The following is a 25,909-nucleotide window of genomic DNA, read 5'->3' on the forward strand; positions in this document are numbered from 1 at the left end:
AAAAATAACATTTGGATGACTTTTTTATAATATGAATAATAAATGCTTTTAAAACATATTTTTAAGAAAAGCGACATTTAAAAACTAACTAGACAATTCCTAATATCGTCCATTGACCTGAATAGTTTTTATACACCGAGTTCTTGTACAGATGAATATGTCATTGCTTAAAAATGAAATATCGCTGCAAAAAACCTTGCATTTATTTTTTTATGCTATTTATCACTTAAAGGGGGCTTACTGAATAAGATCTGTCTTTAGACCAAAACAAGATTTCATTATTGCTGAATTTCAAAACTGTCACATCTTATGATTATCTTAAGATTTGTCAAGGGTCAAAACTTAACATGACGGCAGTCTTTCTAATGGTTCTGATACCTATTGTTGCTCAGAGGAGCGATGAGGATCATGAACCTCTTTTAACTCTGTTGTGTTTTGGTTGTTAAAAAGTGTAACAATTTTTTTGTGGCTCAAGCATGTCAGCAGCACAATTTTTTCAGAAATAACTCTCAAAACTAGTACCGTGACAGTGCAGTGAAAAATCAAGCATTTACATATTCTTTAACAAACTTGATTTTTTTCACTAGAAACTCTTTAACGATGCATGTAATTATAATGTAATGGAAGTAAATATGGACCATTGTTTACTTAGCCTTCTATTTTCAGACAACGATTGTACGATTTTTCATAAAGTTCACTATAAGCATATTTAGTGAGTTTTTATATCGTTTTTTAATTTCAAAATCCTACTTTAAAATGCAAAATATAAACAATAAAATACAGCCTAAACAATACAAAGTAATAATATCATATATTTGATTACTTTGTTTTCTAATTCTTAATGATTTGATCTATAATCGAATCAATCGGGGTAATCCATAGGTAAAATATAATCTTACTTTTCATTTCCTCGTATATCGGTTTGCATGTACCCCAATCACATCTTAGCCATGTATGCATATATCTTAAAGCTGCTTGATGCGATTTGTTGAATTATTATTCGAATGATAAGCATTAAGAAATCATGTTAGTTCCAATATTTTCACTATTAAAAATTTATTTCATCAAAGAAAAAAAATGAAACTGAACTTAAAAAAAGGATCTGCTCAATCATGTATTGCGTTGTCAGTATGTGCCGACGACCCGGTCATGATTTGCTTGAGGGCAATTCACAGCAACATTGTAAAAGATAAACGGAACTTTATCAATATGAAATCAGTTGGAACCAAATGCTATTGTAATCAGTAGTTTGCTTTGTATACATATATTGTATTTATAAAATCTTATATTTTACACTTTTCTTTTGTCTTGTTTTTTTATATGTTTATTTTCTTCTAATCTGTAGGTTTATTACGATATATTTCTTGATTAAACATGGCTGAAAAACATATTTTGCACTTTTATTCGGACTTTACTGCTTAATATTTAAAGAATCCAGTTTACTTTACCTCACTTTTTACAAAAAAGCATTTTCTTAAACATCATTTTCAGACTCCCCCCCCCCCCAGATCATTCAGATAGAAGCCCAACCACAAACGATCAACTACAGGGAGAATGATTTGAACATTTTGTGTTCCATCTTCAACCCTACAAAACTCAATGCAGTGTTTTCATACAGCAACTGAAGAACTCTAGTACAACATTTGAGACTATTGTATCAGTAGCCACTTCACAAACACCACCGGTTAAGTGGAATGATAACGCATTACAAAGCCAAGCCTCCGTCACTGGGAACATAGACTCTCCAACCACTGCACAGCTAAGATTAACGATAGACAAAGCCAGTGTTATGTGTCCAGATGACTTCAAGATGTACAAGTGCAAAATGCCTGGCTTCACGACTTATTCAAATGTAGTCAAGCAGGAGACAAGTTCAATAACTATTTTTTATATAAGTATGTTTGAAAGTGGAAGGCTAATAGAAAAGACGTACCTTGCTTATATTGTTTCTAAAAAATACTATACACAATTCTTTTGACCATCTTCTGCCAAAACAATTGTTTTGTATAGGTAAATATATGTTTGGGAATGAAGATAGTGGGTAGTATTTATATTAAAATGAATTCAGCTACTTGTAATTAAGTAAAACCAACTGTTATAGAATTGCCCCGAGTGAGGATCGGGGCAATTTGAATTTGTATTTCGTTTTATGGATTTTCGAGATGTTTGATAGTTTGTTATTGTCATTTTTCATGTATAGCTAATCCCGATTTGTTTTCCTTTGACTTTTTTCTACATGCAAGTTTATCATCACAATAATGAATTAATTTCTAGGGTCACTTTTAAATTTGTTCTGGAATATATATATATATATATATATATATATATATATATATATATATATATATATATATATATATATATATATATATATATATATATATATATGTAGATAAATAAAGCCTTGGTACAGCAAAAAATACTTAAATAAATAAAACAGAATGCGACAGTCCAAATTAAATAAATTGTTTACTGTTAGCGCTTTCAGCCATGTCGGCTCTTCAGACAGTTATTCAAAATTAAAAACGTTGTTTGTAACGTTGTCAATGACGTCGTGTTTTTAAAGTTCATTATGACGTCACAATGTACATCAAGGTAGCGATGGCGTGAACTTTATCAACGCCGTTAAGCAATGCATAGACATATAATACAATACATATAGAAATTATATATATGATAAATCTATTTTCGATTAAGTTTCGGGTTAAATATTTTAATAAAATAGTCCTTTTTTGTGGTTCGGGCGATTTCATTTGAATTCCACATTTTGTAAAACGGAAATATTTTAAATGTTCCCTTTCCGCACTTCGCAAAATGTTCCGAACATGGAGTGTTTCTCACTGTTTCGTCCTTTATTTGTTGTTTGTGGACTCTCACTCGGGCGTTGAGCTGGTTAGTCTGGCCAATATAATTTTCTCCACATGTTGGACAAGTCGCACAATATATCAAATTAGACGATTTGCAGTTCATTGGGGCATTAGGTTTTAAAATTTGGCCGCTTTTTAATATTATTCCTTCTCCCTCCTGTATAAGGTCACATGTTCCACATCGGGGGTCGCCGCACTTTTTGATGGAAATAGTATTGCTGGACGAGAACTTTGCTTTGGAGAGAATTTTCCTCAGATTCGGCGCTTGTCGTCTGCTGTTTATGATAGATGATTGGTTTAACAGTTTTTTCATATTTTCTGATTGTTCTAATATTGGAAAAAAACGTTTTGCTGATTTAAAAATATTATGGTTACACGGATTATGTGTAGTTACAAACGGAATTTTCTCATCTTGTTTCTCCTCCTTAAGGCGGGTCCTTCTAAGTTGTGCTAAAGGAATATCCATAGCCCGGTTAATTCCGTCATTAATAAGTTCCACGGGGTAATTCTGTCGTCTAAGGTGTTGTTTTAACTCTTGAAGCCTTTGTAGGCGAAGAGAAGGGTGAGTCACAATAGTACATACACGCCGTGCCATGTTGTATGGAATATTCCTTTTTGTGTGAGACGGATGACATGAATGAAAATCCAAGTATTGATGGGAATCTGTTTCTTTGCTAAATAAATCGGTTATGATATTCTCGCCGTCTTTGATAATAAGAATATCTAAGAATGGGAGTTTCTCACGATGGACGTCTATAGTGAATTTTATCGAGGCCTGCAATTCATTTAAGATAGAATGAAATTTTATAAGATCCTCTTCCGTTTTGGTCCTGGACTGTATCATAATTCCAGGAATTCTTCCTCGGGACAGAATTGGACTCAAAGAGCTCATTCGGGAAACTCTTCACAAATATCACGACAAAATCCGGAGAATTCTTTTTTAGGACAACGCCGGTCACAAACGAAGCGGAAAAAACAATAAACAGTCGGGAAAACATTGATTGCACAATTCCAACAGAGCCTAAAATCATCAACCTTTCGCAAAGAGACTTAAACACTGGTGAAATACAACTTCTAGAGCATGGTTTAAAATTCACACCAACACCAAAGTCGGACAAGGTTGATGTTGTCACGGACACGGAAGAATTTTGTCGAAAATTACGTTTAAAAGAGTTTTTTCAAAATGAAAAAAACAATGACATATCTCTTGTTAAAAACAATAAGGGGTTCAAACCACCGTTAAATAGAGATAAACATCTGGAGGATTATATTTCATGTCTTCGCAACACTGCGAACTCCAACGTGACAGATAAAACTGTTAAGTCTAATATTTCCCACAAACAATATCAAGCAATGCAAACCTTGAAAAATGACCCATCAATTATAATTAAAAACGCCGATAAAGGAGGGGCTATAGTCATAATGGATATAGACCATTACAAAGAAATGTCACTTTCTCAACTTCAAGATCATCAGTTTTACACAAAACTGGAACAGAATGAAGATCGGCGAACCATGCTCAAAATAGAAAAACTTACCAGAAAGTACCAAGACAATCTAACGGATAATGAAATTGAATATCTGACTAAATATGAGGTTAAATCTAGTAATTTTTATGGTTTACCTAAAATCCACAAATGTAAAAATATCCAAGAAAACGTCAAAAAATGTAACTCTACTTATATCAAACTTCCTAGACCAAATGATCTAAAACTGAGGCCTATTATAGCAGGACCCGCATCTAGCACACAACGGTTAAGCAATATGCTGGATATCATTTTGAAACCGCTATGCACCAAAGTGACAAGTTACGTTCGTGATGATATGGATTTTCTTAACTACATCCCACAAACAGTACCAGGAGACACGATCCTTGTTACATTTGATGTAAGCAGCCTATATACTAATATTCCTCATAATTTAGGATTAGAGGCAATTCAATATTGGTTGGACAAGCATCCAGATCAAATAGATAGTAGATTTTCAAAAGAGTTCATCTTAGCCGGACTAAAACTTGTACTAGAAAATAACACTTTCCTCTTTGATGATGAAAATTACCTACAGATAAAAGGTACTGCCATGGGCACAAAAGTTGCCCCTACGTATGCCTCACTTGTAATGGGGTACCTTGAAGAAAAACTTTATAGTATATTGCCGGATATCTTTGATGCCGATTTTACGCTATACATTAAAGAGAACTGGAAAAGATACCTTGATGACTGTTTCATCTTTTGGACCAAAACGGAAGAGTATCTTATAAAATTTCATTCTATCTTAAATGAATTGCAGGCCTCGATAAAATTCACTATAGACGTCCATCGTGAGAAACTCCCATTCTTAGATATTCTTATTATCAAAGACGGCGAGAATATCATAACCGATTTATTTAGCAAAGAAACAGATTCCCATCAATACTTGGATTTTCATTCATGTCATCCGTCTCACACAAAAAGGAATATTCCATACAACATGGCACGGCGTGTATGTACTATTGTGACTCACCCTTCTCTTCGCCTACAAAGGCTTCAAGAGTTAAAACAACACCTTAGACGACAGAATTACCCCGTGGAACTTATTAATGACGGAATTAACCGGGCTATGGATATTCCTTTAGCACAACTTAGAAGGACCCGCCTTAAGGAGGAGAAACAAGATGAGAAAATTCCGTTTGTAACTACACATAATCCGTGTAACCATAATATTTTTAAATCAGCAAAACGTTTTTTTCCAATATTAGAACAATCAGAAAATATGAAAAAACTGTTAAACCAATCATCTATCATAAACAGCAGACGACAAGCGCCGAATCTGAGGAAAATTCTCTCCAAAGCAAAGTTCTCGTCCAGCAATACTATTTCCATCAAAAAGTGCGGCGACCCCCGATGTGGAACATGTGACCTTATACAGGAGGGAGAAGGAATAATATTAAAAAGCGGCCAAATTTTAAAACCTAATGCCCTAATGAACTGCAAATCGTCTAATTTGATATATTGTGCGACTTGTCCAACATGTGGAGAAAATTATATTGGCCAGACTAACCAGCTCAACGCCCGAGTGAGAGTCCACAAACAACAAATAAAGGACGAAACAGTGAGAAACACTCCATGTTCGGAACATTTTGCGAAGTGCGGAAAGGGAACATTTAAAATATTTCCGTTTTACAAAATGTGGAATTCAAATGAAATCGCCCGAACCACAAAAGAGGACTATTTTATTAAAATATTTAACCCGAAACTTAATCGAAAATAGATTTATCATATATATAATTTCTATATGTATTGTATTATATGTCTATGCATTGCTTAACGGCGTTGATAAAGTTCACGCCATCGCTACCTTGATGTACATTGTGACGTCATAATGAACTTTAAAAACACGACGTCATTGACAACGTTACAAACAACGTTTTTAATTTTGTATAACTGTCTGAAGAGCCGACATGGCTGAAAGCGCTAACAGTAAACAATTTATTTAATTTGGACTGTCGCATTCTGTTTTATTTATTTAAGTATATATATATATATATATATATATATATATACGTTCTTTTCAGCAACCCATCGATTAAGTAACCCATGGTTAAATGTTTACAACACATGGTATATGGCCATTTTAAATTAAAAACAAGCATTGTTAGTTCTGTATTTCGCTTATAACCTGACAGTTTGATTTAAAATTTTGGCTGACCATTAACAATGATTTAGATAAACATTGGAAATATCAAAATTGGAAAGGTAAAATTACCACAACAAAAATGTGACCTAACCTTAAAAAAAATAATGACAGACCATTTGTATATTAACTTTGATATATAGTGTATTATTTAGTGGAAGTATATTCTTTTTATCCATGGTTTTGATGGAAGCGAAAATGAATAAGTACATGAAATGTGAGATTGATAATTTTGAAAAGTTGTAATACGTGAAATTGGGCGAGATGCGAAGCAACTTGTATAAATCACCGCTTTTTATGAATGTGTCACTTAGTAGTCCTCGGGAAAACCAAAAATTTATAAGGTTTGCTTCTAATAGTGTGTGTTTCTAATTGGATCATCAAACCCCGATCCGTGCTTTATAACAAGGTAATATTTATGATGTATGTAAAACGTGTTTTAATACGTATGTGAAACATACAGGTTTTTTAATACGTTTCACGCACGTGCAGAGGCAAATAATATGTTGTACATTTTGCTGTATAAACAATGATATTGATCATAACATCAGAGATTTTCTGCTATGACAATTTACCAGTAATGCTTATGTTGACATATTGAATTGCTGTCCCTGTCCCACACAAACCAGTGTCACTGGATTCATATAAGAACCCTGTTAATGTGTCTTGACTGGTCAGGCTGTATGAAAAAATGACAATAACAAACCGTGAACCATCTTTAAAATCCATAAAACGAAATACAAATTCAAAGCAGAGCAACATGGACCTCCAAATTGATATTGGTAGGATCAGGTGCCTAGGAGGAGTGAGCATCCTCTGCTGACCGGACATACCCGCCGTGTGCTCTTTATCGTAATCGGGAAAAAAACCCGGAAAAGTCCGTAGACAATTAGGTGATTAATTGTGGTCTAACGATCAGCACGCGACCCAGTGGAAGATTGTATTTGCTGACAAGGTCGTTGTATCGACCATAGAACTTACAAAAAGATGACTTCAAACGAGACTGTTGAAAGTCCTGTTTTATCAACTTGTTTGTCAATAGCTTTCTTCGCCTTAGAAACTATTCATAAGAAGAGCATGTCCTTGTGTATCGAATTAAAACACCATATGCAGGTGATGAAGGTATATTGCTACGCAAGTAAGGAAAGTTGACTAGAGAAAAATTGAAGTAATCTCGTTTATCATAAAGTTTTGTTTTTAGGTTACCATCAATGTACATTTCCAGTAAAATATCCAAATATGAAACAGATGACGCAGACTCTGTGGGTTCTTTTATTTCAAGTTCACTGGGATATATCGAGTAGACGAAAGTATGGAAATAACAATTGTTAATTGATAATACGTCGTCGATATACCTGAATGATTTATTTTTTTCACGTACAAGTTTTTTAAATAAATTCTGCTTCATAAGAATACAAAAATAGGTCTAATAACAATGGGGCACAATTGGTACCCATGGGAATCTCAACAGATTGTTAGAAGACTTTATTTAAAAAAACTAAAAGATGTTGTCCATCAGAAACTCAAGCATCTTTTTAATGTCAACTTCAGAGTACTTATGTGTGCAATCAAAATTGTTTTTAACAAAATACTTCTTAAGATTTCCAGTGACAAGGTAAGCATTTTTAGGATTTCAATTTTTATTAAAGAAACAACTGACGATGATATCAAAAAGCCTAGAATTTAATTTGTCTGTGGGAATAGTTGTATAAAGCGGTACGTTTTGATGTTATTGATTTTGGTAAGATTTTGTGACCTCAAAGTTTCTAATAATTCTTTAGAGTTTTTTTACTTTCCACATATGATTCACACCGCTTTTAGAGTATATTGTTGAAGTTTCTCCTTCACTACCGTAGGAATTTTAGTAAGGATACTCCTTACTAAAATACTCCGAGTAAAGAGAGAGGTTTTGTAAAACATTAACTGGAACCTGCTATATATCTCTGTTTGTAAGGACTTTTGTTAAGCTTTGGAATCCAATACAAATACGGTAAATTAAATTCATTTTGTTATTTGGGGATATTAAAAATATCCAAAACCGATTTATGATTTTGAAATATTTACTGTTTTGAAAGGCTGCTATGGTTGTAAGTAGGATTACATGTGTAGAATTGAAACCTAGTTCTCTGAAAATGCAATTAATATAATGTGCAAACAAAGACAATGTTGTTACCATCCTTATCAGCAGGGACCAGTACATACTGATCGTGCAATCTTTCTAGTTCTTTTTTCACTTCTGCTTTATTGAAAACAGAAGGATAGATGGTTTTTTTTTGTCCTATCAGTCGTTTAATACGAGATATTAATTAACATCTAAAGCTTTCAACCCACTCTGAAAAGGTATCAAGGTTTTCTTTTTGCAGGTTTTGCCCATCACTTGGCATAATCTTCAACAGAATACATGATATATATAAAAGTACGACGCCATGTGGATGATCTAGGCTCCTAATTTTCGTTCTTTTCATAGTAAGTGATCTCAGGTCTTCGCTGTAAACTAAATTGACATCACCAATAATGACGTGTCCGGCAGGACTATAGTTGTAGGGTGAAGAAGAACATGAACACGTTGGTGGATTAATATGCATGTGATTTTTTAAGTTTTTATGCACATATCGGCCGGTAAATGATATATTCCTCACTCAAAGAGACCGATTTCAATGAAAATACTTTTAGACCCCCCCCCCCGTAAGCAAACCTTTTGTTTAAAAATAAATAATTTCACTACAAATTCTATTTTGATATATATTAATTAGGATGTGAATATACCTTTTAGTTGATAACTTTGTTTTTGAATATCTGACAGAATTTCATAAATATTTGGATGTAAAATGTAGGCAGGAAACGGGCGTTAGCGTTCGCAGTTCTTATTCTCGCATTCCTAAAGCGTATTCTTCCGTTCCAGGTTAGATATATAATAAATTCTGGTATATTATTCTTATTGGTGAAATGTTTAATAACGGACGAACGCAGATGTATAAATCTACACATTTACATTGCCCTTGTGCTATTAATTTTTATATATGTTGTTAACCTATCATTTCTATAAATATCGCACCTGTCCTGAGGTAAACAAAATTAATGAGCCAACGATTCAAATACTACTGCGCAAATGAATGTAGTCCCTATGTATTTAACTTCCTCTTTTAGGAGGGTCTTCATGTTAGCGATATCATTGCAATTAAAATTCAAAATTGATTAGGCAAGGGCTCAGAAATAGTTTCTTTTTACCTGTGACAGGGATTAAAGTAAAATCATATCTACAAAAGTTTTATTACAACACTGAAGCCGGAAGTATTGGCGTGAAATTAAAACTATGAAGCTTACATGTTTGTGTGCAATTCTACTGAGCTCCAGTTTAATTGGTAAGTTTTCATAATTTACACTAGCTTGAAATAGTTTATATTGTTACCACAGAATTCTCACAAGACGATTCACAGGAAAAAAATATATAATTTCATTGAAAACTGTGTATGCATTTATTTTTTGTAATACGATAGGGAATAACATTAAAGACACGGAACGTGTATGACGTGTGGATTTATATAGCTTTATGTTCGTATTGTCTTTTTGCCCCGCCCAACTTTCAGCTGGTTGAAGTTAAGCCAAAAGGGTTTTAAATAGCCCATTGGGAATATAATATAAATTTGCAGTGCAAAAATGAGTGGTTTTTTCATACTTATATGTTTTTTTAGGTATTTATTCATGGAGGGTTATTTAAAACCTGATGAATCTTCGTTTAAGGAGGTAGAATTTTTTTGGGGGGGATAGGGATTGCGTAAAATATATATTATATATATATATATATATATATATATATATATATATATATATATATATATATATATATATATATATATATATATATATATATATATATATATATATATATATATATACAATGTAACCATGTACTGTATAACAATATACACCAACTCTAGTACATTTGTGAAGTGTCAAGAAAGTCTATTCCTTGGATCTTTTCATGAGCCGTCTCAAAATACAGGTACATTTTCAATAGGAATACAAGGAAACTATAATTTTCCTTTCTATACCGAGCAGATTTAAAACACTGTCTTCTGTTATAGCGATTTTCCTAAAAAAAAAAAAATAGCCGAATGTGATGAGAAGTTTTATCTCCCATTTTACATTAAATGTAAAAGGTACTTACTTTTACCGTATGGCTTTTAATTTGATGCAGGTCATTTCAAAATATCAAAATGCACAAAAAGTTTGCCATATATTTGGAGCATTACAAATGTATATTGGAATGGATTCACTCAGAACTCTAAAAAGAATAACCCTTGGGGAAAACATATTTCTTTGTTTAAAGTTTCAAATGCGTTAACTTTTTCCTTTTTCTTTCATACCTATTATACAACGTACTCCTTCTAAGCGTCATTTTATCATAGCGTCATAAAATCACAACAGCAACGCTCTCCCATCAAAAGAATTTGAAAAATGTTAATGATTTTATCTGTGTTTTGTTTATTGCATTCAGTTCCATAAACGGTATCGAAAAAGTTCTAAAAGATACAAATACCGCGTATTTTACTAGATTGTAAAATATGTAACATGTAACAGGGTCACAAATTAGTTCGACATTAGTCATAAAACCTATAAAACCGTGACAATACTTTACTTCGAATTACTTTTTTTTATTCAAATTGTTGTTACTATATTAACTAGATGTCATTTTTATATGCTGTTGTTCTAGAATTTATTTTATCAGTTTATATTTATTATTATCAGTCAGTTTTTTCTGTGTTAATTATTTCTTTAAAAATGTGAAGACTTTGTAATATTCTATGATGTTTTCATTATATACATATTTTATATATAATACATATAATACATATTTTTGTTATATTCTATTCAGCGTCTGCACAGGACATTCAAATTCAAGCCCTCCCACTAACGGTCAATTATGGGGAGAATGATCTGGTCATTGTGTGTTCCATCATCAACCCTTCACAACTCAGTACAGTGTTCTTCATACAGCTACTGAGAAACTCTAGTGGAACATTTGATTCTGTAGTATCAGTAGCTACTGGACAAACAGCATCTATCCAATGGAAGGACAGTGCACTACAAAGCCGAGCCACTGCCATTGGGAACTTAGATTCTCCAAGCAGTGCACAACTGAGATTAACAATAGACAAAGCCAACGTGATGTGTCCTGCTGACTTTAAGATGTACCTGTGTAAAATGTCTGGCTTGACTACTGCTTCAGATGTAGTATCAAAAGAGACTAGTCCAATAACTATATCTTATACTGGTATGTGCTCTAAACTGAACTTGTTAGTTGAATACTATTAGTTAGACTTTTCATTTAAAGTTTTGGTGGAACAACAATACTAAAACGTGTGAACAAACATTTTGAATTATAAAACCAGTAAAAGAAAACGCAAACTTAGATATAATTACCTCTTGTTTGATATTATGTAAATTTGTGAATAATCGACGTTACCTTGTAGATGTAATGTAAGACCAACTTAGCATCAACCACAAATATTTATTATATCCCTCAATTTTCTGTCTCAGTCAAACCAACTTTAATGGAGATACCTAGAGTCAGGATACTGAATGAGGGGTATGATACGCCAGATAGACAGTTTCCAGTGGAGACTGCTATACAGTTGACCTGTCAAGGGGAGGTCGGAAGTGACCAAACCAAGGTACGTTTCAATGCAATGGAAGGAAAAAATCATCTACAAAACTTTTTTTTCCTTTTTTTCTTATTTCTTATTTCCATTCACAATTGCATATAAACATGTCATTGGTATAATAAATAACATATAAATATATGTATCCATGCTTCAAAATACAATTGTCAATCAACTGACATACATGTATTCATCATAGACATTTTTCATTAAAAATTTCATCAGAGTAAATCACAATTTTTTTTCAAGTGTTTTTCATACTGAGTGAAATTACAATTTTAAAAGTAAATATTGTTCACTAAGTAATCTATTGGTTATGATCCCCTCGCCCGACTTGTTGCAAAGGGGATATAGCATCGCTACTGTGCGTGTGCGTGTATGTATGTATGTATGTATGTATGTATGTATGTATGTATGTATGTATGTATGTATGTATGTATGTATGTATGTATGTATGTATGTATGTATGTATGTATGTATGTTTGTAATTATAATTCAGAAGAGACTTTGACGAATATCGTCAACATGATTTACCGGGAATTCATTTCATGTAATTCGCTGAAGATAATTTACTCTTTTTAAAATATTGGGGTTAAAATTACGACATGTTTACTCGAATTTGCTCATGGAGCAGACTATAACTCGCCATATGATCTAAGCTACGTTTCATTTTTAATATGAAACTTAAATTTGCCTACACTTATTGTCTAAATGTATTATGTGTGACACTGAATAAAGAGAATATGTAAATCTATGATACTAAATTTTAAGACGCTGGTGGTGTGTTTTAACTAGTAATTGGAGGATTATTGTACAACCACATAAATACACCCACCCCCATGGATACACCCCGGAGCGTGCATGGGGATAGGAATAAACGAAATATTTTAATTCAAAGTGGTTTTTAACAAGTTAAATATTTGGTCTCTTAAATTACATGTGTATTCATAAATAATGCATTTTCCCGCATTATTTTCATTTCGCGAGGATGATCCGCTCTGTGGTGTCCTTGTTAAGGTAAACGATGCACCCATATCCAATTTAGGTATCGTTTTATATTTACAGGCAAAAATAAACTGTTTCACAACAAGTGTCATTAAGTTATGAACTTTGTGAACATTATCGTTGTTAAATTTGCCAAATAATACACACATCTTATCAACAGCTTTTGGAAAATTAAACTTTGATAGAAACAGTTCTTTATCTGCACACATTAGAACATTCATAAAAAAGATGCTCATTTGTTTCAATTTCTACCATATAAAATGTACAAAGCTGAGTGTCCTTTAGTTTTAATTTTGTGTAAAAAGTTGTTTTTGCATTATTTTGAATAATATTTGAAATTGTAACCAGTGATATGGATTCCTTTGTAGTTTTTAACGGTAGCTAAAAAACTTTTACCCCAATCTGAATCTTTAAATCTATAATCTTCTTCATGAGATTTATAAACTTCTTTGATTGTTTCTTTCTTTTTACTTATTAAGATATACATATCTATGCAACCTTTGTTTACTATCTTGAAAATTGTATTGTATTGTATTTGTTGTTGGTGCGTGTGCTTGTATTTTAATTCTTGTTTCTTTAATATTGTAAGGACCAATTATATCTAACACAGTATATTCTAAAATGTTTGTGTTTACGTGTAAATTATTTAGAGATTCAATACTTATGAAATTGCCTTCTGAATTAAAAAGATCAAATTATATAAAACCCATATTAAAATAACTATTTAGGAAAGCTGGGTTACCATCACTTCTAATCTGTGGATTATACCATATGCGTTCACTGTAAATGTTTTCATTTTTAAGGGCTGAAATGTCTATAATCTTCTGCCAGCTACAAAATACTTCTTTCTAAAACAGTTATGCGTTATATTACTAAATCTGTTCTTTTAAGCAATAAACTATTTACTGTTATATATTCAGACTTGTCTCTAGCTGATTAACCCCTATATATTTTGAATGAGTTAGTCTCTTTATCCAGCTTGACTTCTAAGCCAGAATAAAGTCGTTGTAGTCCACGACTTTTGTGCAATAGTTTATTTACTTTGTGTATTTTGCCTCCCCAAATATAGAGGTATGACTCTCAAAGTTTTCTTTGAAATCTTTACTTGGGTTTGGTAATGTACTAATTAAATGATTCATTTTTGGAATTATAAGTGATTTTATGTCTGTAAACCTTCCTAATATTGTTAATTTACGTAGTTTCCACTTTATAAGTTTATTTTACATCATGAAGTTTTGCATTGTAATGAAGTTCATCATGTCATCTTAGTTTACCGAAAATTTTATTCATAGCAAGGCAAAGTTCGTATTGTTCCAATCAAGTTTCAATCTTGAGTGATCAATTCTTTACTCCCTATCCACACCATCTTGGTCTAAGAGTAATTTATATTTAATTTTGATATATCAGCAAAAAAATCTAGCTCTCTAAGAATACCGTCTGGTGTTTCTATGAAATGTGAAATTTTGTATTCAGTATCTCTAATTTTTTATGAAAAAGGTCGAGTGTATGAAAGACAAATTCCCATGATGTAGAATCAAATGCCTTTTCAAAGTCAATTAATATAAGTAAACCTGATATATTCTTTCTTTCAGTATTGTTCATTAAATGATACACTAATCTGATATTTTCCCCCATGAATCTACCTTTAAGAAATCCAGCAGAATTAGTATGATCTCTGCTAATTACTTTATTCATATATAACTTTAACATATTAGCAATGAAGCAATTTTGTAAATCTCATTTAAAAAGGTGTATTAGTCTTCAGTGTTTAAGATACTGTTTTGGACTACCACTTTTCGGAATGCAGGTTGTTATAACTAATTTGATGGTTTCTGAAAATTGCTTAACTTTTAAAAACTTAAAGGATCGTGTGGTAAATGAACTCAGGTCATGCCAGAAAAATTTTAAGAATTCACAAGTAAAACAATCAGGACAGTAGGACAGGGGCTTTTATCATTTTTCATAATTTTCAGAAGGATAAAACTTCATTTTTTGTTAGGGAACTACAAGACTATTTGATTCATTTTCGCTTAATTTTGGCAGGTTACACATGTTTCTGGGTTATCTTTTGTCATTCAGGCTATAAAAATCTTGAACAACAAGTTGCTGTCCTTTAAAAAAGGACTACAATACGTGGACCATTTGCATGTGTTTCCAACGAAACGTGAAAGCCTTAAGATTATCAGAGATTCCACCGACTCTAGCCCTCTGCTTTTAACCACTAAATTTGTGCGTTGTATTACGTATACATGTATGTATAGCCCTGACTTTTTATCTCAGAATATAGAGGATTCATACTTCTAAAATAATTATGATCTATCTATGAATGAAGTTTGTGTGTATAGTATCAGGCATTCGGTGAATTCTAATATTTGTGCGCACATTACGATTCGCACTACTTTGTTACAATGCAGTGACAGCTTTGTGAAAATTAAAAATTTCATATTTTGATGCATTTGTCTTGAGATTCAAATTTTTATATAGTGACATATTTATTCAATCATACTTAAATGCTTACAAAAATTTAATCGGGAAGTTTTCTAGTCTCGCCTACTATAAAAGTAAAGTTAAGTTACACGTGTATTCGGAAAACAACAAAACATTGCAAATTATGCTATTTGATGCATGTTGTAGTTTCGGCATAACATTAACTTATTTCATAATACTGATAGTCCATATCACATGCCAATCATTTCTTTAAAAGGAATACTTTGTTTCTGTACTGTTTACCGACAACTTTACAATTACAGCGCCTTTGAACTTATGTGTGCATACGGCACGGAATCCCGATCCCGATTCAGATAAACGTGTGCTAGCCTGGTTCCCTGAGCTACCCATTACGCACAGGAACCAGGCTAGCTCATGCGCAGGCTGAATTTTCCCCATAGCATCCGGTTTAACCTCGCTTATATATTTTCTGCGTGGACCTCAGGGTCCACGCAAAAAGTGGACATATCAGTGGATTGTTGCAATAAAACCAGAGAAATAAAATAAGAAACTATAGTGGACTGTGTAAAGAAATGTGTGTATCTAGATTCTAAATACTAGTAGTGTAAAGTCTACTTGTCAATGAGGAGAACTTCTGATCATGTGTTAGCCTTCAAAGTATGATATGCTCTCATTTCAGACAATAAGATGGTGTGCCCAAAGGGCCAATGAAATGATGTTCACAGGATTGCCACAGACTCCGATCCACTCAGAGGCTTCTCCATCAGGATGTCAGTTCACACGCTCCAGTACCATTACATACAACCTGACCAATGATGACACATTTACCAAATTTTTGTGCGAGTCTGGAGATACTGGTTTGTGTGGTACAGGAACCGCCATACGATATGTCAACATCAGCATTACTGGTTAGCAATCAAAGCAAATAGTTAATCTTTTAATACTTACAGACATATCAATTTCAATGCATATGTCATCATGGAATTTGGGGTTTAAATATATAATTAACGTTGACCTGTAAAATATGACCAAGAGTTCAAATGTGAAGAAAACGTCTTTTATTTAGGAAGCGTTCAGCAAAAGTGATGACATATAAATCATAAGATTATAATCAATGAGTCTTTGCACATATAAAAATAGTGCAACAGATAATATAAAATATCGATGACCACATTATGTAAAATTAACCATATGACTTACATGTGCAAACATCAATAAAAACAAACAAAAGTATAAAAACCACATAAAGTATATACGCTTATAATCAAATGGGGAGATTAACTTAAGTGGGGAGAATTAACTTTAATGGTAGAGAACTTCACTTGGCCATGATAAGGTACACAAATTATGAAGGAGCAGACATAAACATAGGGTCTTATTTGCATAATTTCAAACTACATGTACTCAATTTAAATTCATGATTTGAATCGAAAGATATGTTTGAATAAAAAGATATGTTTGAATAAAGATGAAATAGATTTTGATTCTGGACTTTCACTTATGAAGTTAAAACAAATAAATAATTGAAATCGTTAATGCTGAATGAAAACACACACAGCATGTACATGTCTATTGTCATAAAAAACCTCAATCAGAATCATAAAGTATGCAATGACAATAAATCCCTAAATGAATAACAGTAAAAATATGTAGTTATCAACTTACATCTTTATGCCATTTAGTTATCAAATGTATTGTGCAGATAAACAATGTTTTCCTTAAGTCAAGACATTTTCAATTCGGGCGGAAGCGAACTCATGTAAACAAAGCCGAGACTAAATTTAGAACTGGTCATGTGACACATAAATTTCCGGAAAAGTGTTGCATAAAAATAATAAAAAGAGTAATTCAAATATTCAGATAAATCTACCCAAAGTAATTTTAGATTTTCAAATAAGATAATTTTTCAATCGATACTAAATTACTTTTGTACATTTACGCATTTCAACGGCATACAATGGGATCTATGTAAATGACTAATCTACATGCAACAAGAACAAAGAAAAATCACATGAAATAAAGTACAAACTTACATTGATGTGTTATAGAAATTAAGTAAAATTGAACACATAAACCTGAGATCATAAAAACGTACAATACAAAAATAATTAAAAAGTAAGTAAAATATTGCCTACCTGTAAAATATGACCAAGAGTTCAAATGTGAAGAAAACGTCTTTTATTTAGGAAGCGTCCAGCAAAAGTGACGCGCTGGGCTTCGATACAAAAATTCCTCTTGGTCAAGGTAGGGTACACGATAGGTGTACAATATTTAAGTTAAAAAGAAAACACAATAATTTCCCTGTCTGGGGCCTCATATTCGAAAGGAGGGATGTAGCGTGGACTAAACAAAAGCAGCGCTAATCCGTAATCCTGACAGTAATTGAGTAAAGGGGACATCAAAAGGCTTTCTTTATTGATTGTCATGTGATTATGTAAAAGTTGTCTGTTAGCAAATTATCCAAAATTCCTTGTGGCATCGAATGGTGTTAAAATGTACCTAACTTCTTATCGTGTCTTATTTATTGAATAAAAGATATTTGTTAACGCTTGACACAAGTTAATTATAAACAGAGACTTAGTCGAGTATTGTAATAAAAGGCATTTAACCAAAAAGAACTATTTTTGAATAAGTTTGAGAAATGATATATTACATTAAAATTTTATATAATAAAAATAATATCAGAGGGTCAATGAGACCTGATGATACATAACTAAGACAAGATTGTATTATATATCATGTTACGACCTTAATGCTCCTTCATCAAGAAAGATGTGAAATACGGCCCGAGTAAATAGTCAAATTTTTTTTATTTCTGTTTCATTTTGTATGTGAATAGTCTTTGATTTGTATGCCCTCATAGAATCCATCCTTTTTTACGATATTACAAATACTTGAAAGCTAACTTAAGGCATCGTTATTTATGATAGAGGTGCATTGTAATTATTAATTCTTCATAATAATTCCGCCTTTTAGAATATGAAAGCGTTTTAAGTACATTTATTTTCTTCAGTTGGTCGATGTTTATAGAAATCTCTTTATTTGTGAAAGATAGGTAAACTTGTCTTGTACGATCTGCTTGACTTCTACATTTAGATAACCTATATTGTTCAAAGAACAACACGTTTTATTCCTCTGTATGCTTTAAAATGGCAGGGTAATAAGCTACAGCTAAATACACTATAAATTGACCTACAAAGTCATCGATAATGCATAAATCATTACCATAAAACTGATACAAGCTATACATACAAATCATCATTGTCCATTACACTCCACTGTGTGTAGGGCAGCAAAAAAACTTCCTCAACCCCTGTCTATCCTGGGCCAGCTTCGTGATTGATCCCAAGGTATGCTGCATAACATCAAGCTCACTCTCCACTGTCCTTTCCATGATGTTCTCCCCCTCTTTCTCTTGCCTTCTGCTGTCCAGTGCGTAGCTGTTCTCGTTGTTGACTGAAGGTCTTTTCGAAGGACATATCCATAAATACAAACCATGGTGTGTCATTTTTCTTCACTGTTATAAAAAAAATTATCTAAATCATTTTAAATTTTCTGTAATTCATTGTAGTACTGACATGTGTTAAGGGAATTATCATCTTTTGCTTCGATATATAGCGGAATGCAGTTATGATGTTCCAATTGTAACAAAATATTCGATCAATTGCTAGTAATTTTAAATATGAAGTGTTTAAATTGTATGCATTGCTAACTATTTGCGATGAAAAAACAAACATGCATTTCCTGGCTGGAGGCAGTGAGATATTTTAAGCTGACATGAATTCATAAATACGCATTATTTCCCTTTTATCTCCGACTACCGCCATATTAGTTGTCGATTTCTATTGTTCTGCTCATCGCTACAGACCCCCTATATAAGGCCGAGAGCACTATTCATGCTTCACCGCATTCAGGAATTTCATACACCCGATCACGTTACATTGGACGAAAAAACTTGTAAAAATGCGTTTTGAACAAAAATAATGACAACCACTGCACTGGCAAGATATATCCAATAAACGACGAAAAAAGACAGACTGAAATCCAGGCGCAGATACTTCGAAAATTCATCAATAATTGTAGACCGTTTTCCTGTGTATGTTTTAACATCGCACATGCGCAAACCACACACTGTGGCAGATCGAGCAATGTCAATTATCGCATGGATTTTAGAAATGGGGCGTTTTTGTAGGAACGGATGGAAACGTTGTTACTTTCTTGGATTTACTATCATTTAGCTACTGTGTTGGATGTCGTGTCGCCGGGGTTTTCAAGAAGATGCAGACGTTATGCACTCTGTATGAACGACACACGTGTTCGATGTGCATGCGAAGTAAGGCAGCACTGTCTGTGCAAAATAATACAGATACCTTGGATATCCTTCAACGAATAAATATATTTTGTGTTTCATTGATTGTTGTTTTCTTTATTTTTTTTATTACTACATTTTACTACAATGTGTAGTTCATGCATTTAGAAGTCCGTGCCTCGATCGGAAAGCAACCGACCGTAAATTTCTCAACCGGTATATATACCCCAATGGCAGTAGAGGAGCGATCGAAAATAATATGGCGACCAAATGCTTTTATGAATTCATGTCAGCTTTAAGATTCAAAATGGGGTTATTTACAACGAGATCCGGATTCTGCAACCATCACTTACATTCGTTACCTCCAAGATAAGCTGACATGTCATGAATATTTTATGGGTATTATCCTCAGTACATGCGTTAATTTAATTGTTTTTAACTGAATATCCCAATCCAGGACAATTCTCTGGCCTCGCAAGGGGTTCATCGTTAAACAAAGAACTATGTGCGTAACAAAATACACTCTACTAAATTGCCCAGACATTTTTGTATTTCACTTCATTGTGTCGTGTTGATCATTGTAAAAAAAATGCTAGTATGAGATAAAGTCAGTAAAAATCAACTATATAAAAATCATGTAAATATAAAACTTAAATTATAAAAAATAAACGATCTAAAAAGACCATTTTGAAAATGAAAAGTTGTTTTCATTAAGTATTGATCTATTTGGATTTTCTAGAATATAGTTTAATGATTTAAAAAAATATATACTGAAATTGGTTGAACAAGCCATATTTTTATCAAATGATGTGCATATTTTGTACAATAACATGTTCTCCGTCAAAAACCTGATAATATTGTTTTATTATGCTATTTTCATAACTATATAGCTATATCATAAACATGTTTTGATTAATTCCATCAGAATTTTTTTTTTAAATTTTTTTTTATTATCATTTACAGAAGAGTCCTCAACTATCAATATTTCTACAGCAAATGGTATGTATGACAACAAATTTATGGTCTTTGCATAATCAATATTATTCCGCCTTAATATGATAATTCTATACATCGCGTCATCTGATTGGTCTAGAAAGACATGCATGTGATAGAGCAAACAAAACGTCGTGTCTCCTGGGAAATCAATTTCATACTCCGTTTCTTCGGAAATCTTAAGATTTTTTTATTCTGATGTTTAAAAAAACGAGATAAGCACAAATAAGTACAAATCTGATTAAATATTAAATATTAGAAAAGCAATTTAAAAAGCTATGTTTTGAATTTATGAAAGAAAAGAGAAAAACATTAAAAAAAACTTAAAACAAAGAATCAAGCATTCACGAAATGCTAGCCTTTTAAAGTTGGCTATTAAGTTTTGTATAACCTGATGTTGTAATATATTATATACTTGCAGTATATTGGCAATGCTGAAAAAATAGTGCTTGAATTTTTGGGAGATACCCACAGAAAAATCAAATTTTCTTTCTGTGATGCCGTCAGGAAATATGTTTTTTTAATATTTGCATATCTTACATGTTAATATATACGTTAGTAATTCAAATAACATATCTTTACGAAGAATATACAGTTATTGTTAACTCCAACCGATGTGTATGTTTAATTATGCTAAGTTTACATACAGTTTACAGTTCGCTGATGTAGATTTATCAATAAGCAAAGGATTGGAATTTCTAAAATCAAATTAATCTAGATTATTGGCTTTGCTAATAATGCCGACCACGGTGAAGTACTTTTACAATGTGTTTTCAAAAATTAGACAATTAAGAAAATTGTGCATTACGTTTACTTTTTTAATATTGTCTGAATTTTGAAATAAATTCCAATATTATCAAAAATTGTTTTATTACAAATTAATCTTTTCATTTAATTTTTAACAGGAGAATCTCAAACCAACGCCACTACCACATCAAAAGGCACGTATAACATACTTGCAATCTTTTATCTCATTTACGATTTCATAAAGCATATTTGAAGTACATGTAAATGATTTGATTCAAAATATAGATCAGCTGGTTGTAATATGATGATTTTCGTTTGTTTATGTAGATTAGTCTGTTAAAAAGATAATAAGTAAATTATCAGTTATTTTAAAAAATTTGCCTTCATTAATTAAAATGATTCCACAATAGTTTATCAACTTTACTTCAATGAATTTATCTCAGTTGTGTAACAATAGAAACCTGGTATTCATGTTTAGCATTGTGTCAATTCTTTATTTACTTCCACAACAAAATTATTTCTGTTCATGTTTCTCACGAATGAAATCGTTATAAATTCATTTTCAAACTATATATATATATATATATATATATATATATATATATATATATATATATATATATATATATATCGAAGTACTATAACTATATATATATATATATATATATATATATATATATATATATATATATATATATATATATATATATATATATATATATATATATATATATATTTATATATATATATATATATATATATATATATATATATATATATATATATATATTCACAAAATAATTTTCAATTAATTTTCTCTTAAAAATATTGCAATTATTTTTTTTAAATATCTCAGAAAACAGCAACATGAAAATTATGCAAAAGAATAAATATCGTTAAGAAGTTAATTATATTTATCTAAAACGGCATTTCACTACACTAAAACTAGATTTTAATTTGTGAATTTATCTTTTACATATTGCTTACCAAATGTTTCTTGTTTTCACACTCCATTTGTATTGGCTAAAGGCGTTGCTATTGAATAAAATCTCTGTTTCCACGGTTTTAGGCGCATCGACTGCTGGTAACATCGCTGGAGGAATGATAAAAATCACTGTTGGCTTTCTATTCATTATCCTCGTCTAGTTCTTGTGTATTAGCAAACATTGATCGGAATTTTGTTATTAACATTGGGCCTTGCCAAACTACACATTGAACTTGAACCATATTTACTTTTCATGGACAATGTTTTGTGAGGATTTCTCAACTTGATTAAAGATTAATATTTTTAAGTGTAAATCTAATTAAGAATTTTGCTTTAATATTGCCATGCTTTTTAAAAGCAGCAGTAATATATTATGATTTAAAGCTTCTTAAGCTTCAATAGTTTTTCTTGTATCTATCACTTTTTAGAAAGATTCGATCAATCAAGTTTGATGATTTTGACTTTTGATTTTGAACACTGTTCGTTGTCAGCACATATCATGAATAATTCTATGTTCATGCAAGTGTGCTTTGGTTAAAGCTTTCTTGACCCTTGATGTTTCATGGTTAAAGCCGTGTAATTTTTGTTTCAAGTTTAAAAATGATATGTAAACAATCAAATTAAACTAAAATATTAGTATGTTGCAAATTCCTTTTTAAAGCGCTAAGCATAGCTCAGCGCTTTATTGTCGTTAGACTTCTATTTCCGGTGCAAGGAATAACTGCCCTCTATGAGCAGAAATATACATCATTTAAACTGGTAAGAGGTATAGGGAACCAGTTATCTGGGTGACGGAAATGGCCGAGTAGATACGATTGGTTTGCGGGGCTTACGTACATCAGCACGGGATGCTACGCAGTGATGAAAAAATATAGTGCGTATTCAGAAGCTAAAATATAGAAAAAAAAATCGATTCTTTGCAAGAAAATGTCAAAAACTGTGATAAATTACTGTTCAAAAGGTATAATTCGTGATTTTAACATATCTTTTTTCAGGCAAGTATCCATATACAAGTCGTGTTCAGCTTTAATTCACATCATCTTAAGAAAGTAACATATATTTAAAGAAATCTGGCCTTCGATACTTTAAATTAATATTCATTAAACATAAACCAAAATTTCAATAAGGCTCATTTCCGTCTACGCTTGCACACAGTAAATTTTCTTAGAACTAAGCTAGGTTAGCGCTTTTCAGTACTTTCAGTACTTTGATTTCATGATGTAGAGGTAAAGGCAGGTACACTTTCAGAGCAATGATAGCAATAATAGTGACAGCTGCTTTCTAATTGAACAACGCTCAAATTTTGGTTGGTTATTACAAATGTCTAACTGAAGCATTGGAAACATTAAAACCGGAAAAATGATAAATGTTTACCAAAGCCGTGACCATGCCCTTTCAATGTTAATGTATATAGTTGAAAACAATGCAGCGTAGTGAAGCGTGCTGGACTGTACTGGATCATTGTGGAGCGTGGTGATTTATTGCGGAGCATGGTGGATCATTGTGGAGCGTGGTGGGTTATTGTGGTACGTGGTGATTTCTTGTGGAGCGTTGTTATTCATTGTGGAGCGTGGTGGGTCATTGTGGAGCTAGGTGGGTCATTGTGGAGCGTGGTGGGTCATTGTGGAGCATGGTGGATCATTGTGGAGCGTTGTGGGTCATTGTGGAGCTAGGTGGATCATTGTGGAGCGTGATGGGTCATTGTGGATCGTGGTGGGTCATTGTGGAGCGTGGTGGGTCATTGTGGAGCGTGGTGGGTCATTGTGAATCGTGGTGATTCATTGTGGAGCGTGGTGGATCGTGGTTGATTGTTTTGGAGTGTGGTGAAACGTAGAGCGTGTTGGATCGTGATGGGCCGTAGTGGGTCGTTGCGGAGTGTGATGGATCATGGTTGAGCTAGGTGGATCGTTGTGAAACATGGTTGGTCGTTGTGGAGCGTGGCGGATCATGGTTGAGCTTGGTAGATTGGAGTGGAGCGAGGTGAAGTAGGGTGGCTCAATGGGCGTTCAACGGAAAGCTGAGTTTTAAAGAAGCGAAAAATAAGCAATATAATACAAGAAGGGTTTTCCGCTTAAGACAGGGTAATTACTAAGTCTGTTTTGATGTTCTATATTAATTACACTTCCTTATCCGATGTTTTGTTTTAATGTATGTACCATGTATGCCAATGTTTATTCGATTAATAAGTTCACACATAAATAAACAGACAAGAATTGTTTGTGTACTCGTTTTCATCAGGTTTTACTTTGGTATTGACTTGCATTATCACGCCTGTACTCGGGTTACGAAACTACATTGAAATGATTTTATTATCAATTAATAGTCTTGCACCGTAAAATCTAGTCCCATGCAGTTAACCGTTTTGTTTTAATACGAACAAAAAAAATATTTTTTTTTATTGACTTGTTCAGTTTTTGATAAACTCTTAATTAAAAGAGTTTTACTGGAAATTTATACTGCTAAGGTGAGTGTTCCTCAGTTATTTGTTTACATATCAAGGAAAATCATTCATACACGATAGACCTTCCTGTTGATTTGAAACCACAAAACAAGGAAAAGTTTACGTCAAATTCAAAATGATGAAGATTGAATTATTTTGTGCATTCATACTGAGCCTCAGTTCAGTTGGTAAGTATGCAATAATTATTATATCCTGCTATTGTTATATCATCTTGACTAAATTTGCAACCTAAAATGTGGGCATAAAGTCAACAAACAAAGATCTTTTAAAGCAACATGGCAACAACGTTGAATATTTATCTGTGTATATGCACATCTTACCTCATATAAGATATATATCTTGTATATCTTTGAATCTTATGAGATATCAAATATAATTTCTACTTTTCATTTTCCCCATTCAACAGCACATGTGCTTTATTTTAAAGCTGTAGGGTTGCATGGGTGAATTATTATGCAAAATAAAAATATATTTTCAATTTCTAGCTGCAGGTCTATAGCCCCAGGTCTGAATAAATACGAATGGACTATCGAGCTAGAGTTCCATACGTGTTAAAAATGCAATTTACGGCGCACAAAAACTTTGTTTTGAACTTATTTACATTATTTCCTGTGGAAAGAATTAATACTTTTTAATTCTAAGTCAGGCATTTACTACTGATGTCGTCACTTTTTTTTTTTGCATCAGACTGTCTCTAAAACACGGTGGCCGTCCTCGGAAAATGACGTACTAGTATATCTAATTCTCGTGCAGATCTAT

General features: G+C 32.4%; 1 protein-coding gene across 1 annotated transcript in view; it reads left to right on the forward strand.

Annotated features, from left to right (window-relative positions):
• The window catches only part of LOC136273198 (mucin-22-like), a 167,149-nt gene extending 143,809 nt beyond the window's left edge, over positions 1-23,340 (forward strand). Inside the window, exons 15-17 of the mRNA XM_066077509.1 lie at positions 20,928-20,963; positions 21,863-21,898; positions 22,774-23,340. Coding sequence (XP_065933581.1) covers positions 20,928-20,963; positions 21,863-21,898; positions 22,774-22,850 — 149 coding nt within the window. The 3' untranslated portion in view covers positions 22,851-23,340. The remainder of the gene's footprint in view (positions 1-20,927; positions 20,964-21,862; positions 21,899-22,773) is intronic.
• Positions 23,341-25,909: the final 2,569 nt, after the last annotated feature.

This window comes from Magallana gigas, chromosome 2, assembly GCF_963853765.1.
Source record: "Magallana gigas chromosome 2, xbMagGiga1.1, whole genome shotgun sequence".
Classification (NCBI taxonomy): Eukaryota; Metazoa; Mollusca; class Bivalvia; order Ostreida; family Ostreidae; genus Magallana; species Magallana gigas.